General features: G+C 24.9%; 4 protein-coding genes and 1 long non-coding RNA gene across 5 annotated transcripts in view; all 5 read right to left on the bottom strand.

The window, feature by feature from the left end:
- The window catches only part of Alpha-man-ia (alpha-Mannosidase class I a), a 478,743-nt gene that overhangs the window by 130,099 nt on the left and 331,093 nt on the right, over window positions 1-17,551 (bottom strand). The gene's annotated exons all lie outside the window — the stretch shown is intronic.
- On the bottom strand, window positions 130-2,930 carry LOC145972525 (uncharacterized). The gene is made up of 9 exons (XM_083101244.1): window positions 2,526-2,930; window positions 2,204-2,323; window positions 1,983-2,100; window positions 1,538-1,799; window positions 1,340-1,456; window positions 831-917; window positions 610-765; window positions 255-387; window positions 130-180 (listed from the first exon to the last, which is right to left on the bottom strand). Exons 1-9 carry the CDS (start codon window positions 2,667-2,669, stop codon window positions 130-132), a joined length of 1,188 nt encoding a protein of 395 aa, XP_082957370.1. The 5' UTR covers window positions 2,670-2,930.
- Window positions 4,217-7,696, bottom strand: LOC145972522 (uncharacterized). The gene is made up of 9 exons (XM_083101241.1): window positions 7,477-7,696; window positions 6,542-6,661; window positions 6,324-6,441; window positions 5,811-6,072; window positions 5,637-5,753; window positions 5,084-5,174; window positions 4,872-5,017; window positions 4,547-4,679; window positions 4,217-4,460 (listed from the first exon to the last, which is right to left on the bottom strand). The coding sequence occupies exons 1-9, from the start codon at window positions 7,669-7,671 to the stop codon at window positions 4,410-4,412; spliced, it is 1,233 nt and encodes a 410-aa protein (XP_082957367.1). The 5' UTR covers window positions 7,672-7,696; the 3' UTR covers window positions 4,217-4,409.
- Window positions 9,627-15,184, bottom strand: LOC145971817 (uncharacterized). Its single transcript, XM_083099877.1, has 7 exons — window positions 15,128-15,184; window positions 11,577-11,866; window positions 11,403-11,519; window positions 10,805-10,895; window positions 10,593-10,738; window positions 10,235-10,367; window positions 9,627-10,139 (listed from the first exon to the last, which is right to left on the bottom strand). Exons 1-7 carry the CDS (start codon window positions 15,182-15,184, stop codon window positions 10,086-10,088), a joined length of 888 nt encoding a protein of 295 aa, XP_082956003.1. The 3' UTR covers window positions 9,627-10,085.
- LOC145972545 (uncharacterized) lies at window positions 16,652-17,175 on the bottom strand. Its single transcript, XR_014439204.1, has 3 exons — window positions 17,036-17,175; window positions 16,825-16,944; window positions 16,652-16,765 (listed from the first exon to the last, which is right to left on the bottom strand). It is a non-coding gene; the product is annotated as an uncharacterized LOC145972545 (long non-coding RNA).

Below are 17,551 nucleotides of genomic sequence, written 5' to 3'. Positions count from 1 at the left end.
ACTTTATATTCTGTACATATTTATTCAGTACATGTTATATTCAAAAACTTTACAATGCACATATGTTGCATGAATGTTTACTTCAATAAATTATCCGATTGATAATAAATATTTCTTTCTGCTACGTTATTATCGTGTAGAATACATCACCATAAAATAAGATACTGCCGCATTTGTAAGCTGAAAATGGCACAATAAACTTCTTAAATCCAAATTAAAATTCAATTTTATTGTTAAAGAAATTTTGATTTTACCGAAGCAAAACCTTCCAAAGATACTATATATAAACGGCCAATTATTATAGTAACATTTATATTTCCTTTTCGCATTATGAATAATAATAATTTCTGTGTATGCAATGGTGCTATATACCATAATCCATTATAACTGCAATTTTTGGAATGATAGATTTAAAGAAAACTGGTTACAAAGTAGAAAAAAAGTTAATCGCTAAAGATTTTTGATATAATATAATTAAATTACTGGCTGTAACACATACATGTGAAATGTGAAATCAGTTTAAATCGAATATATACCTGCATTAAGATATATAATATACATAATATACATATAATTCCAAAAACATATTGTAAAATATGATACACTTACGTTGCTTTAAATACTTCCATTCCATGATCTGTTACTTTCTGTCCACCGTAATTAATAATGAACATATAACTTATATGTATAACAATGAGTAGAATGACTATAAATATATCTTCAAAACTTCTATTGTTTATTGATGTTAGCTGTTGAAAAAAATTATGGAATATATATTTAAAGAGCAAAAGCAAAAGCACAAAATAGAAAAAGATTTTACACTTACGTGAAAAAAATTAATACTTAAAGAACTGACGCCAACAATGATAAGAATAGCGAATAATACCGTAAAATTATATGAAATAAGTTTGGCAAACCTTTAAGAAGGAACTATATATTGATATTATCATATAAATACGATTTGATAAATATATTTAATTAGAATAATATGTGTTATGTTCCTATATGAATAATGTATATAAAATATAATTTAACAAACCTTAATAACAACACCTAAGATTTTACATTTCAAAAATACCATATTGCTAATTATGAATGTATCTTTCAAAAGAAATTATAAATTACATAAAATTATATAAAAATTATATAAATGAATAAGTATTTATAACACATATTTAATTTATAGATATATCTCTTCGATATATCGAATATATTCGATATATCAAAGAGATACAATTAGTACACATATGAACGATAGAGATAAGATTTCATGATTACTCCTCTTAAAAAGGAAGATATAAAAAGAGTATTGTCGACAAAAGTATCAAAATATACTGACTCGACTGCTCTTCGATGAATAAGAATCGCATGTACAAGCCTCTGATAAAACAGGTACTGTCTTCCAAAAATAGGAATCATTAATGTATTTTTCTCGATAGCATTCTCTATCCGATAACTGCATTAATTTACTTAAATATATATTTATTTAATTACATTTCTGATTTAAAACAAGTGTATCCAAAAAGTAATCGCTTACCTTGCGATTTTAAATAGCGCACATGCATGCCACATATATGTCAAAATTGTTATAAACGTACCATATAAAGCTATTACTGCTATTAAACATGCTAATACCTCGTGTAACAATATAATGTAAATATATTTTTCTTGATTGATAAAGTATTCTGTGATTATAAAAATTCGAAAGGGCCGTGATTCATTCAATGGCAATATAATATCAAGAATTAATGGAAAAAATTGAAGTATGAAGAGCAAGAAATAGCAAAAAACAGCAATCACTGAAAAATGTTAGATCTAATTTAAGTCAAATTATATTATATTATATAAAGAAGTGTTTTCAATGCCAAAATTTCTTGCCTTTACGTTGCTCTCAACCTGAATATGTTTGTCGTATAAAGCAAAAAAAGATTAACGAAATAAATAATATATTCTTTATCATACAATATATATCATATTCTTACCTATTGAAACTATTGAAGAAAACTGTATATTGTAAGCATATGTTTCTATAATATCAACTTCTAATTTATTTTTCAATAATCTCCAATCATCTCGCATTCGTTCCAACATTTTCTTCACCTGTTCATTCAAATATTTGCCTTTATTAATAGTTTAAATGCGATTCATTTTATAAATGTTACAACAAAATATTTCAATTAATGATCTATCATATTGAACTTACACTGTCAGCTTGAATAATAAAAATACAGTACTTTACAGTAACGAAAAGAATGGGAAAGACTATTGAAAGAATCTTGATGAGAAGATTCATATTGTATTGTGTTGTCACGAATACCAACAACTGATAGAAAACAACATCTTTAGAATTGATTGCAATCTAGTGTATAGGATATATGTGAATGAATGAAATTAATTATCATATATTAACAAATTGAAAAAAAATGAAGTTTATCTCGAATTTAATGTATGATTAATATATACCACTATCTAAATATAACTACGTTGTTTAAAAGTTTGAAAATTGTATGACTCAACATTTATACCTGGACAAGAATAAATGTACAAAGAAGACCAGCAAACAGCACTTTATGTATTCGTGTGAAGTATGATTGCTGATAGGGCCATAAACCAAGAATCTTAAGAAGTACTCGATTGACTTTGTAATAACATTCTTCTGCCACGTACATTTTACAAAAGAACTGCGATAACTGTTAAACGAACCTTTGAATTCTCGAATTATTTCTTTCCACATTTTCCGCCAATTTTCAGCGCTCGATATCTTTACACACCAATTATTGTAAAGATGATCGTATACCAATTATAAAATTATATATTCATTATATAGATGAAATTGAATTAGTCCAAATTATCTTAATATGTGCGAGCAATATATTTTAACGCATATTCTTGCGCAAATGCAGTTATAACTTTTGCTAGTGGAGAGAATTTCGATATCTTTTAGTACATCGTATGAAGCATTACTCACTCATATATTTGATGAATCTATACAGTATCGAATGGTATCGAAAATATATTAAAGGAAAATACAAAACCGTGGATTATTTATATTCAGTATTAATATAAGCTATAATCTTTTATTTCTTTATTATACACTTAAGGAAATCAAATGAAAATGCTGGTTATTTTTTTGTAAAATTTTCATGCAGTGTTAAGTGTGTTTGCACTTGGTGTGTTTGCTCCATGTAACATGTGAAGTGTCTCATTTTAATTGCAAATATCTTGTAAATAATGTCGAAAATATTTCGAACAAAATTTATTTGGTATAAGGCTAATATTACATTTGTCGTACGACAAATTTTTTAAACATATTAATTGGCTACAGAATAGAAAGTTTCTAAAGAATCAAAAAATTACTATCCCGCAGCCAATTAATATGTTTAAAAAATTTGTCGTACAACAAATGTAATATTAGCCTAAAAGGGGAACAATGATATAGATATTAATTTGATCTTAGATGTATGTACATACAAAATAATATGAAGATCAACAGATATATATATATATATATATATATATATATATATATATATGTATATATATATATATATATATATATATATATATATATATATATATATATATCTATACATATATATATATATATATATATATATATGTTTTGAAGAGAGAATATAAAATATCTTGATCTAAAAGAATCTAAATTAATTTTCTTTAATAATCTTTAAAATAAAAAAAAAAAAAAATAAAAAAAGAAATGTTTTTAAATATATATTTTGTGTTGTTAAACATATATTTACCTTTTGTGTTAAATTATTTTAAAGATCTAGCCAATAAATAATAAATTTTCTTTCTAATTATTATCGCGTATAGAATAAATCACTATGAAGTAAGATAGCATTTACGAGTTAAAAAAGGACACGTATATTAAATTGCTCGTTAAATCAATACTATATATTTGGTAATCGTCTTCGTTAAATCGACATTATAATTTATTTAAAAAAAAAACAACTTTCAATTTTACGTAGCAAAACCTTTTAAGGAAGCAGTAAATATGTTACCGCATTCTATATTTTGTGTCCATGTTATTATTTAATAACTTATATATGATTAAAATAACTGTTTCGACGTTTGATTATCGGTATATTACTCTCAACCTAGATTATACTTCTATCAATCTCTTTGAAGATTTGCCTTATTAAATTTATTAATATTTGGAAATAAGAGTGAAGTATTTAGAATTAGTATTTGGAAATAAGATTGAAAGAATATATATTTATATAGTACATAAAATTGCAGAAATTTGTAATGGACATATATGTATATTTATCTTTTCTTTGTGTGTATAGATCTATGTGTGTGCGTGTATGTGTGTGTGTATGTGTGTATTATGTGTTATGTTAATTTAAACATCTAGCCGATAAATAATGAATTATCCTAGTTCATTATTATCGCGTAGAATAAATCACTGTGAAGTAGGATACTGCGGCATTCGTGAGCTAAAAAGGATGCGAATTATTAAACTACTCGATAAGTCTGTTAGTTCGACATTATAATTTGTTTTAAAAAAAGCTTTTAATTTTACCGCAGCAAAACCTTCCAAGGAAGCAGCAAATATGCCACCGCATTTTATAGTGATATCCACCATTCCTTCTTGCATTATAAATAATAACATTTTCTGTGTATGCAGTGGTGCTGCGTACCACATTCCATTATAACTGTAAATTTTAAATGAAATAAAATAATTAGCAAAAAAACTTAACATATTTTTCTAATCTAATTATTATATTAACTATATATTTAAAAGTATTAGAAAAATATTTTATACAATTGATTTAAACCAAAATTAACAGATGGATATATGAGAATCGGTACGGAATAAAGTTGCAAAAAAAAAACACATTACTCACGTTGCTTTAAACAGCTTTATTCCATGATCTGTTATTATTTGTCCCGCATAATTGGCACAGAACATATAAGTTAAATGAATAAAAATTAACAAAGCAAATACGAATGTCTCTGTGATATTACCCGTTAATGTTATCAATTGAAGAAACTACAATGAAATGGCACTTAAAGAAAAGTCAATTAAGCAAAATAGATAAGAAAAAATACTGCTTACTTGTAAAAGAGTTAAACTTAAAGAGCTGACACCAACTAAGACCAGAATAGCAAATAATACCGCAAATTCAGATGTGAAAAACTTAGTAAACCTTCAACGAGATGTTAAGTATTAGAATTGTTATATTATCAATATAAAATTGTTACATTATTATCAATATAGATAGATGCAAACATTGATATATTCATTTTTTTTGTTCCATGTGATAAATAAATGTGATTCTGTGATTGTACGTTTAATCCTGATGGTAATTATCTATATAAAGTTCCATACTTCAAAAAGATAATATATTTTTAACAATCTAAATATGTATATTCTAAATATGTATGTTAGAAATTGCAAATCTTTAATATATTTTCATTTTTTGAAAAGTACTTAATTTTAATTTTAATTGCTCATAAAATTTTATTGTGATTTCACTTAATGTAAAAATATATTAATAAACAATTTAATATTAAACATGTAGTAACAATAACGCGGTTTTAAGAGTTAAGAATAACACAAAAAAACAGAGTGCAAAGTTTTATAGCAATAAAAAAATAAAACCACTCACTCGATGGCTCTACGATGTACAATAACTGCGTGTACAATCCTCTGGTAAAGGAGATGCTCTCTTTTAGGATCAGATATTGCTAATATGTTCCACTTCATCGCATTTTCTATATGATGACTGTATAAATCCATTTAGACATATTTCGATTTAACAAACAAGTGCAATTAATATTACCTTGCGATATTAAATAGAGCACATATATGTAGGATAAACATTAAGAATGTCGAACTGGCGCTATACACTGTGACTGCTGCTGTGGATACAGCTAGGATATGATGTAATAGTATTGCGTACACATATTTCTCTTGATTAAAAAAATATTCCGTAACGACGAAAAATTGCCAAGAACGTGACTCGTTCAAAGGTAATATAAAATCAAATATTAGCGGAAAAGTTTGAAGTATTAGGAGCACGGTTAATACAGAACAGCATGAGCCTGAGAAAAATCTAATTGATATCAAAGTCTAATTTATACTAAATACGTAAAGAATTTAAACGACATTTCATATCGAATATATATTCGAATATTTTTTATCTCGTTAATTACAAAGATCACAAAAAACTATGATTGATAATTGAAAAATTGATATTATATATGCGCGCTGCATGTATTATATTGATATTATCTTTATTACAAACTATATGACTCTATATATATAAAAGACGCGGTAACATTACTATTCTTACCCATCAGAATTATTGACATAAGTCTCGCGATATAAGAATATTTCTCTATAATACCAATTTCCAGTTTATCTTTAAAAAATTTCCAGTTGTCTCGGTGCCGCTCCAGCATTTGCTTCACCTATTTATTCCACTTTTCCTTATATTAAAATACAATTTGTTGTATCAAGGTTACAACAATATGTTCGAAAAAAATTACTCTTATACTGTTTTAAACTTACACTGTCAGCTCGTATAATAAAAAAGCAATACTTTACAGTGCCGAAAAGAATAGGCAAGACAAATGAGAGAATCTTGAAGAGGAGGTTCGTGTTGTATTGCGTGGTGATGAATAGTAGTAACTAAGAATAACACACATATTTAGAAGTTGTAATAATAAATTATTTCTATCTATCAACAAAATATATTTTACACATGCTAGAATGCATTTCATTAATATTATTTTATTCCAAAAATGAATTCAAATGACGTAAATTTAAAAAAATTTACATAATAAATATTTATTATACATATAATTATTAATAAAAGTTTATTAATTATGTAGAATAATTGTTAAAGATTTTACCAACGCTCTAGAGCGCCATAAGCTAAATTGAAAAGCTCTTTATCATTTTACAATATCTTTACAATAATCATTGAAATATTAATTAAAAAGGATGTGGCAAATAAGCGCATCTATGATGCAGCTAAAATGTGAGATGTGTGGTCTAGACTTGCCAGCATCGAATATTGCACGATAATGAAAAAACAAGAATCCAAAAATGCATAGCTAAACATTTACTCCCTGACGAGCAATAGTCCAATCTTTATTAAATCCTATGTAATAAATTATCGTTTATATTTTATATTTTTTGGAATGACTTTTTAAGTTTTTTGGTTTGTGTGTGTATTAATAGTTGTGTGTATTAATAACCTCTATTGTATATTCTAAATGAATTCGACACTGTGACACAATTTTATTTATGATTAAAAAACCATAAATATAAATAGCGTGGTATTAATTTTACAACTTTTTAAATTAATTTTTTTATATAAAGATAATTCATATAAAATTTTATTTTATATATTTTACTCGTATTATTAAATTTATTTATTAAAATGTGCATTTAATATAAATGTCATCATTTACTCCAAAATTATAAGTAGGTTGATATACCTGGACAAGAATAAATGTTGAAAGAATAATGATAAAAAATAGTTTTTGTATTCCCGCGAAATATAATTGCTGATAAGGCCATAAACCAAGTATCTTAAGAACTACTCGATTGATTTTGTTATAATATTCTTCTGTCACGTGCATCTTACACAAGAGTTGCGACACAACTATGACACAGACCTTGTATTTTCGCATTATTTCGTTCAAAATTGTTCATAAATTTTTCAAATTGATATTATCACACAACGATAGTTGTAAAATAGTGATTATAGCTTTCTAACAGTAGGAGATAAATTATTCATATTTATGGTATAGGCAAAGGTGAATTAGTCGAAATTATCTTAATTTGAAAACATTGTTAAAATTTATCATATTAAAAATTGTTTTGCGTAAATTGCAAATTATAGTTGCTATAATTTCTTGTTCGATTTTCAAAAAAAGTTTCGATTTGAAAAAAAGTTTCAGTTTTTATCGGTGCATTGTAAGAAGTGTCACTCACTTTATATCAGAGTGAGAGAGAGAGAGAGAGAGAGAGAGAGAGAGAGAGAGAGAGAGATTATACAAGGTAGAGCGTAAACTATATTTAAAAACAAATTCAAGGTAATTCACTCGTGTTCATTATTATATATATATATATATATATATATATATATATATATATATATATATATATATATATATATATATATATAATCTATAATCGCGGCTTTTATTTTTTAGTTATATTTTTTTAAGAAAGTTATAAACCAAAATATCATCAAAATTATCATATAGTGACAGATGAGTTTGATCGATCTTTTTATTATAATATGCTTACTTATTAAAATAAATATTTATATAAAGTTTTAATTGCAGCAAAATATGTTGCATTGTGTCATATGTGTGATTTGAAAAAATATATATGTATATAAAATAATAATAACATTATTATTATTATTATTAAATGTTGCAAAAAAATAATTACCTAATCTAATTATTCAGACATGTTTCTTTTTGATGGATTATCTATTTATTAGCATAGCATAATTTAGTATTGTATAATTGTTAGGAATAAAATAATGTACGTTTATTTAATATATTACTTTAGCTACATCAAATTTACAATGCTCAAATGTTGTGCATAACTATATTCATTTGAAACAGATCTACTCGAATAATGAATTTTGATTTCACGATTTATTATCTAATAAAATTACTATAAAATAAGATAGCACTGTAATAGTGAGCTGAAAAAGATACATAAAGCTTGTATATTGCACATTAATTAGATTTTCTTTTGTTATCAAAAAATGTTTAATTTTACCATAGCAAAACCCTCCAAAGATGCAATAAATATGCTTTCACATTTTACAGTGATATTTATCGTCTTTTTTCGCATTATAAATAGTAATAATTTTTATGTATACAATATGTGCTAACTATAATTATTATAACTTTAATTTTTAAATGTTAATAATCTAGAAAAAAATTTTTTTAGATTGTTACTTAAAAAAGAATTTTTTTACTGCTAGAATCAGAATTGTGTAGACTAAATTTATAAATATAAACTTTTCAAAAGTGTTATAAAATACGATACTCATATTGCTTTAAAGAATTTTATATCATGATCTGTTACTTCTTGTTCGGCATAATCAGCGAAGAACAAATATGTTAAATGAGTAATTATAAATATTCCGAATATAAATGCTTCATTGATATTGTTTTTTAATATTACCATTTGAAGAAACTACGATGGATTATTACTCAATGATCAGTCCATAATTAAGTAGAAGAATAAAGATGGAAGGAAAGAGGAAAAAAGACAAAAAGATATTACTTACTGAACTTGCTTTGAAAAAGATTGAAACTTAAAGAGCTGATGCCAACTATGATCATATTAGCATTTGATTTAGACTTAATTTTTGATATATATATATAGAAGAATGTATGCTCTATGATATAATATATATATATATATATATATATATATATATATATATATATATATAGAAGAATGTATGCTCTATGATATAAAATATGAATGATGTATAGATTCTTCCTATCCTTCAAAAATTATGCTAATAAAATTTATCAATGAAACGAATCTAATACATTAATATACACAACATTTTGCATTCTTATCGTTTTAATTAATTTAAACATAAATAAGAACATGATAAGTTTTCAGCAATATTTGTAATTAGCTTAAATAATGTATAAATAAAAAATTAATAAAATTGAAGAAAATATATGTTTAAAAAAAGATATTAAACTATATAATTACTTATTACTTAATTGTACTGCGTCCATGTTATTATTTAAGTTCATTAAAATAATCGTTTCGACGTTTGATTATCGATATGTTCCTTTCGAATTAGATTAGACTTCTAGCAATATCTTCGATTTGATTTGCCTATTTATTAGTATTTAGATCAAAATAAATATCAAAAGATTGAAAGAATATATATTTATATTTATATTTTACATTAAACTACAGAAATTTGTGCATATACATATAGGTATATTCATCTTTTCTTGTGTGTGCATGTATGTGTGTGTCTATTTGCGCGCACGCGCACTGTTAATTTAAAGATTTAGCCGATAAATAATGAATTATTCTTCCTAGTTCGTTATTGTCGCGTAGAATAAATCACTGCGAAATATGATACTGCGGCATTCGTGAGCTAAAAAGGATCAAACTTAAAAGGATTAAACTACTCATTAAATCTACTTAATTCGATATTATACTTGGTTTTTAAAGAAAAATTTTTAACTTTACCATAGCGAAATCTTCCAAGGAAGCAGTAAATACGCTCCCGAGTCTTAAATTGACGTTTATCATTCCTTTTTTCATTATAAATAATAACATTTTCTGTGTATGCAATGGTGCTGCATACCACATTCCATTATAACTATAAATTTTAAATGTTTGTGAAAAATAATAATAATGGTAATGGAAATAACTAGTAAAAAACATTAAAACAAAACATGTTTTTGTAATCTAATTATTAAATTAATTATATGTTTAAAAGTATTAGAAAAATATTTATATATAATCGATTTAAATTAGTTTTAAGAAATAGATTTATGTAAGAATCGATATAAATATAATTGCAAAAATAAAACACACTACTCACGTTGCTTTGAACAGCTTTATTCCATGATCTGTTATTATTTGTCCCGCATAATTGGCACCGAACATATAAGTCAAATGAACCAAAATTAACAAAGCAAATATGAATGCTTCTGTGATATTATTCGTTAATGTAATCAATTGAAGAAACTACGACGAAATGCTACTTAAAAAAAGTCAATTAAGCACAAAATAGATAAGAAAGATATTGCTTACTTGTAAAAGAGTTAAACTTAAAGAGCAGACGCCAACTAAGATCAAAATAGCATATAATACCACAAATTCAGTTGTTAAGAATTTAGTAAACCTTCAACGAAAGGTTAAGTATTAGAATTGTTACATTATCGATATAGATAGGCACAAATTTTGATATATTCAGTTTTCTATGTTCTCGTGATAAATATATGTGATTCTGACCTGTGATGTATTCTTTATATTTAATTACCGCACATTTATCTATATATAGTTCTATATTTCAAAAATATGTTTTTAAGAATCTAAATATGTACGTTCATCAAACACATATTTGAAACAAATTGCAAATTTTTAACATATTTTCATTTTTCTCTAAATGTACTTAATTTTAATTGTGTGTACTTAATTTTAATAATAATTTAATTGTAATTTTAATTTTAATAAAATTTTATTGTGATGTCACTTAATGCAAAAATATATTAATAAACAATTTAATATTAAACATGTAGTAACAATAACGCGGTTTTAAAATCAATCAACTGTTTTTTTAATGAGTTAAGAATAACACAAAAAAAACAGAGTGCAAAGTTTTATAGCTATAAAAAATAAAACCACTCACTCGATGGCCCTACGATGTACAATAACTGCATGTACAATCTTCCGATAAAGGAGATGCTCTCTTTTAGGATCAGATATTGTTAATATGTTCCACTTCATCGCATTCTCTATACGATGACTGTATAAATCCATTTAGACATATTTTGATTTAACAAACAAGTGTAATTAATATTACCTTGCGATATTAAACAGCGCACATATGTGTAGGACAGACATTAACAATGTCGAACTGGTACTACACAACGTGATTGCTCCTATGGATATAGCTAGGCTATGATGTAATAGTATAGCGTATACATATTTCTCTTGATTGAAAAAGTATTCCGTGGCGACAAAAAATTGGCAGGGACGTGATTCGTTCAATGGTGATACAAAATCAAATATTAGCAGAAAAGTTTGAAGTATTAGGAGCACGGTTAATGCAAAACAGCATAAGCCTGAGAAAAATCTAATTGATATCAAAGTCTAATTTATACCTAAATACGTAAAGAATTTAAACGACATTTCATATTGAATATATATTCGAATATTTTTTATCTCGTTACAAAGATCACAAAAAACTTATGTAAAAAATTGATGTTATACATACACATTATCGCATACACATACTATACTGACATTACCTTCGTCACAAATTATATCACTACATATATGGAACCGTAACATTACTATTCTTACCCATCAGAATTAATGAGACAAGTTTCGCGATATATATATATATATATATATATATATATATATATATATATATATATCATTTAAGGACATCAGAAAATGTATAATGATAAACAAAAATGAAAAAAAAAAATAAATATTTAAATAGTATCTATTTTCTTATTTTCTTATTCTTTTATAAGACAAATAGTAATTCTTATACGAATGTAAAGACGATGTAATTTATACTTCTTAAGAAAAAATTATTTTTTCTTAATGCAATTTTATACACATTCATACTTTACTCACCGCAGAAGTACATGCAGCATTCTTGTTCGATAGTATCTTAGTTCATACTTACCTGAAAATAAAAAAAATCATATATTAGTGATAACATAATATGTATATTTAATATATATTAAGATTATATATTTCATAATCACAAAACTTAAAATTTACTATAATAAAAAATTAAAGTAAAAAGATGTTTCTAAATCTTTTTAAAGTCTTTTGTGTGTGTGTTATAAATGTCATATGCGAAAGTTCTTAGGTAAAATCCTAATGCACTTATATTAGGAATTTTAATACCTTTCATATTGAATTCCGTTCGAGATGATTGTAACTGATAAATATCGTCGCGAATAAATGGATATTTTTTTATCATTATATGATTGCATGAGAATGATATGTGATGCATCAGTTCTCATGTTACCATATGACTCCCTTCATAATCCTTGTATTTTTCACACGCAAGCTAATAAAAGTACACATTATTTCAATTGCTAGGTTTAGAAAAAGGGTCCTTTTTCCTAGCTAATGCACATGATGATGTTCTCACATTTATTTTCACTGTGAAATTGACAAATAATTGCAAATAATTTTCCTTTTAATCTTAATATTACAATATTTAGACAGTTGTACGTTACTTTTGAATATATTAGAGATTCAGTCCTCCCTAATAAAAGTATATTCGAGAAAAAAAGATATTTTAGTTAAAAATTATCAGGGAGAGTCGCATAAAATATTAGCAGCAATATAAATAGCAGAAATAGAATTGAAGTAATTTAAATTGTCAATCTACTTTATATATTTAATTGATAATTTAATCTAAATATAATATAAACAAAAAAAAGTGGTCACACAATTACAAAGACAGAAATTTAATATTGTCCAACAGACATCATGAATTTATGAGATGTATATCGCGTATATATATATATATATATATATATATATATATATATATATATATATATATATATATATATATATATATAAAAGTAAAATGCTAAAAGATCAATGCCAAATATATATACATATATATTTGGCATTGATCTTTTAGCATTTTACTTTTCATAAGAATAAGTCTTTATAAGCTACTTTATTTTTTATAATAAAATCATAATGTACACATACAAAATCATGTGAAATAGCGTTTTTATTAATTTTGTCAAATTTCTAACACTGACTATTAATATTCATGTGATAATTTGTTTTCATTAGATAGAATAAAGAACTGTGAAAAACGATAGTGATGATGTTATAATCTAAAATAAATATTTTTTTTATTTTTTTTTTATGATTATGCTGTGTGTAGTGTTGATTGCGATACATTCATTACCATTTTGCAGCATTCGTGCGAAGCAACAAGTACACCTTTGAATGTCAGACATAGATCTTTACTACCATTTTGTAATAGAAATGACAATAACAATAGTTTTCGTGTATTCCGAGAAGCTGTATACCATGGCAAATTGTATCTATAAATTTTGAAAAGCAAAGAGTTTTACTACCTCTTTTATTCATAAATATCACACAATGATGAGATAAAAATTTTTATTATCAAAATACGCTTGATCGATTGATGTTACTGTGATTTTACAGAACATATCAAAACTAACCGAAATCGAAAGTAATATATATATATATATATATATATATATATATATATATATATATTTTTTTTTTGATAATAAAAATTTTTATCTCATCATTGTGTGATATTTACTTTAATTTGACATAATTTGACATAAACTATAAAACGTCTTATACAATATTTATTTTTCGATTATTTTATTTCAATACTTTTATAAAACAATGAAAGGAATTATGTAACGAAAACATATAGTTGTTTAAAAAAAATTATTTACAATGAGAGCTTGAGACAGATTTTTTTACTAGTACAATAAATGTTTACTGCAAATAATTAATATTAAAAACTTTTTCATTAGAATATAATATTTTTTAAAAATAGATCTTAAATCCATCAAATTATCAAAATATAAAGGAAATCTTTGTTCGCAATATGATCTGTGTACTTGCTGATTATACATTTACAAGTCAAATGTAAATATTAAAAGAAAGCAGTATATCTTTCAAATAATTACAAAACAAGAGCTTAATGTTTTCAAACAAAGGATCGATAGAGATGGCCCTATGTTATTCTTCCGAAATCAATCGATTTCCAAATATTATTCTGATTTCTAATTTTGTGAATATGATTAACTTTTTGAAAAGATGCTCTGATACAAAAGTTATGAAGCTCATTAAGTACTATCGATGGAGTAACTCAAAAATACTTCATGTTTAAAAAAAGAAAATTTTAATTGATAAACCAAGAATACTAAATTACTCAAGGTCATGTATATCTGTATGTTCTACAATTTTGATATTGAGTGTCTTTCCATTTATTTCTACTCGTTTTCGAGAGAAACGTGATATAGTTTTTATCAGACTCACCCTGTATAAGACATATTTTTTTAGACGAATACGTACATTGTTTTATAAATATCAGTATTAAGATCTATGATTTGTTGACCAATGTGACAGACAATAAATATAGAAATGAAATGGATGCTGATGAGAACAATCGATAGAAATATTTCGCCTACATCATTGAATGCTGTTATTACCTTAAGAAACTGCAATATTTAATAACAATATTTGAATACACTTTCACTCTCTCTCTCTCTCTTATATTGTATAATTAAATATTTATTTTAAATAAATAAAAAATTCTTCAAACAAGGAATAGATTGTACCTAAAGATAAGTACATGGTATGATTACTCACTCGGAACAAATTAATACTTAAGGATGCTTCGACGATTATCATTATAACAAGAGCCATTGTGGCTATCTTGTAGAGAAAAAATCTGCAGAACCTTTAGTAATTAAAAAAATTTCATATAATACGGAAAATGCTATAAAAATATTTCTAGCGTGTTTAATGAAATACAAGCAAACATTAATCTAATTTTAGAAACAAAAGATTAATTAATTAATTAATTAAATATTTTCTTCATATTATATAAATTAGCATCTTAGAATGTTTTATAAACATTTTATAAAAAAATTAATATTAAAGATTAATGAACATTGTAAGTCGAAAAAATTTGATTATATCAATATTGATATCAATATCAATATCAATATATATATATATATATATATATATATATATATAACTCGAAAATTAAAATAAAACATTTAAACAATTAATTTACGTGCACGTCTTTATTTTAATTTACAAAATATTATTTAGTAATTAATTTTAAAAGAATTTTTGCTTGTACTTTTAAATTTAAATGCGCTGGAATGTTTAACACAAAAAATTATGGAGTTTTGAAAAATAATCATTTTTGCATTAAATATCTGTAATCTTAAAGAAAAATGAAAAAAGAATTTGCGATTTCTGAAATCTATATACGAACTGCATAGTTCTAATATGAACGCCAACAGCGTGAACTAATCTCTCATAAATTATATACTCCTTTTCTTCATTAGAAATCTGTAATACATTTTGATCCATCATAGTCTTCATTCGATAGCTGTAAATAATCGATATTATATATATCATAATATTACATAATTATTTTGCATTTAAATAATTTGAATTCTCACTTGGTTATTTTCAACATTGCACAAATGTGTAAAACACAATTCAAAAGTATACTTCCTGTAGCTACTATTGTTATCATACCCAAGCACATGGAAACCAATGCATGCAATATTATAAAAGAATAATAGTTGTACTGATCGACAAAATATTCCAACATTACATGTAAATGTGGTACTCGACTCTCATTTCGAGTTAAAATGATGTTGAGACCCATCGGTATAGCATGAAACATTATAATGCTAAACGAACCAATACAAGTAAAACCTGAGAAATATCGGAATGAATTAATATTTTAATATAAGGTTAACGTCTCTATACTCTAAGAATTAATTCAATAAAAATATAATTCTTGTATTTTAATAGCTCAACAAAATAACGCTTAAAAAAAATCTCATTGAATTGATTACTAAAAAAGTAATGTGTAAAACTTAATACAATATTAAAATTAAATTATAATATTCTATATGAGATGTCTATCAATTAATTTTATTATTTAAATTTAACTGTAAAATCTCGCTTAGAATTTGCATAATGTAAAATAATGAAAGATGCGATAACGTTTTTAGTGATTATGTTAAGCACGTTAAATTTCCATGTGTGACTTCTATTTATAACTTCTATTAATTTAACATATATTTTTAAATTATACATGTACAGACATATATAAAAAATTATCTATAATCGATGCTTACATAAAGACACTTTTGTAATAAATTTTGCCATATAGGCGTAATCATCCAACATTGCGATTTCTGCATTATTTTCACAGGATTTCCAATTATATAATATGAGATCCATTAGTTCCTTTAACTATTAAAATAATGGTTATCGATTTATACAAAAGCAAAATAAAATTTGAGTTGACTTACAAAGTCCCTGTTAAAATAGTGTACTCCATATATAATTAATGCCAAGATAGAAGGGAAAATGAAAGAAAATACATCAATCAATAGGTTTACAGTGCATTCGTGCGTGATAAACACGGCGAACTAAAAATGACAATGGTATTAACAATATATACATATAATATATATGATAGTATTCTTTAAATAAAAGAATAAGGGATAAATAAAGGAATACCTGAGCAAATAAAAATGACATATATAAACTTATTATAATTATTCCTTGAATACGTGCCCATTTCGGATCCTGATAAGGCCATATACCGAGTATCTTTAACAAAATTCGAGTAATCTTTTCGTAATAATCTTCCATCGTGGACGACATCTTCAAAAGTCAAAGTGCAAATGAAAGAGGCAAGTGTTCGTCGAGGAATCGAAGAAAAATCCCCTTTTTTTGCGCCTCAATATATATTAGAGATATCGCATTTATAATATTCTACATTTTCAGTGTAGTTTCGCTACCACATCACGCAAAATAATCGAAATGATCAAATAATGGGATATAATTTACAATTATAGTGAAGTAAAGCGGAAGTAAAACTTGTGATATCGATCGATGTGACAAACAACTACTTGCATATAATAAAACTAAAACGGCAACATTTACTGATAACATCAATCAACGTAATTATGGTTTAAAACGACGCTCCATTTTACGAATTCACATTTAGTATTTTTGGCGAAAATATTTTTT

The sequence above is a fragment of the Camponotus vicinus genome, unplaced genomic scaffold, assembly GCF_025532165.1.
Source record: "Camponotus vicinus isolate PSW18456_S1 unplaced genomic scaffold, iyCamVici1.0 SCAF_5, whole genome shotgun sequence".
Lineage (NCBI taxonomy): Eukaryota > Metazoa > Arthropoda > Insecta > Hymenoptera > Formicidae > Camponotus > Camponotus vicinus.
This window is presented reverse-complemented; position numbering and strand designations above follow the sequence as displayed.